The 890-nt window shown below is 47.0% G+C and overlaps 1 protein-coding gene across 1 annotated transcript in view; it reads left to right on the forward strand.

Moving 5' to 3' along the window:
* Positions 1-352: 352 nt before the first annotated feature.
* The window catches only part of LOC119588145, an 826-nt gene continuing 288 nt past the window's right edge, over positions 353-890 (forward strand). Inside the window, exon 1 of the mRNA XM_037936851.1 lies at positions 353-677. Coding sequence (XP_037792779.1) covers positions 397-677 — 281 coding nt within the window. The 5' untranslated portion in view covers positions 353-396. The remainder of the gene's footprint in view (positions 678-890) is intronic.

Consider the following 890-nt stretch of genomic DNA (forward strand, 5'->3'; position numbering starts at 1 on the left):
GGCAAACATAGCAGCTACAGGAAAACTTAGGTCACTGTTTCCATTGCATATCTTTATCAGTATTATGCTGATGATATAACGAAAGTGGGTAATCTCCTGTTAGATAGATTTATAATTTTCTACTTTTATACTGTAAACTTCTAAAAGGATCTTTAGTTGTCAGATAACAGAAATGCACGTAAACAGATTAGTAAACATAAGAACCGATGTAGAGTAACGCATGAATGAAACCGGTTTTTACTCCGCGACATCCGGTTCGCTTCCCCACAACACCTTCTGAGAACCTTTCTTTCTCGACTCATATATAAAACCGCCAGACTTGGTTCTTGTATCAGTCTGCCTCCATACTCTCTCTCGCACACCAAGTCGCCCATCACAACGTCCTAAAGCAGCAACATGGCCGCCAACGCTGTCGCCCCCATCGTCTACCAGCTGCAGGAAGGTCTTCGCAACGTCGACCTGAGGAGCTTGGTCAATTCGTTTGACCTGAAGGGCTTGGTCAACAAGCTGGACATCCAGACGCTGGGCCTGGTGGCGCTGGTGGCTGTGGCCGCCGTGTTCCTGTTGGACCTGTTCACCAAGAGCTACACCCCCTTCGGCAGGAGTCTGGTGTCCTCCGCCGCCCACGCCTGGGATAACGCTGACCAGTGGGGCCTCAGCGAAAGTGTCCGTGGAAGGTAAATGCAGATGTTTGCGAAGAAAAGTTTTACTACTGCAAGTTACATCAATACGCCTCATGCATACATGAAACATTCGCAAATAATAATTATTCACACATACTTTAGTATTACCAAGTAAGGCAGCCAGTGTAAAATGGAGTTTATGTTTACTCTCTTAATTTCTCGACACAGCCGTTCCCTGGAGCCCGTGACGAAGGTTCTGGACGCCCT

Source organism: Penaeus monodon, chromosome 23, assembly GCF_015228065.2.
Source record: "Penaeus monodon isolate SGIC_2016 chromosome 23, NSTDA_Pmon_1, whole genome shotgun sequence".
Lineage (NCBI taxonomy): Eukaryota > Metazoa > Arthropoda > Malacostraca > Decapoda > Penaeidae > Penaeus > Penaeus monodon.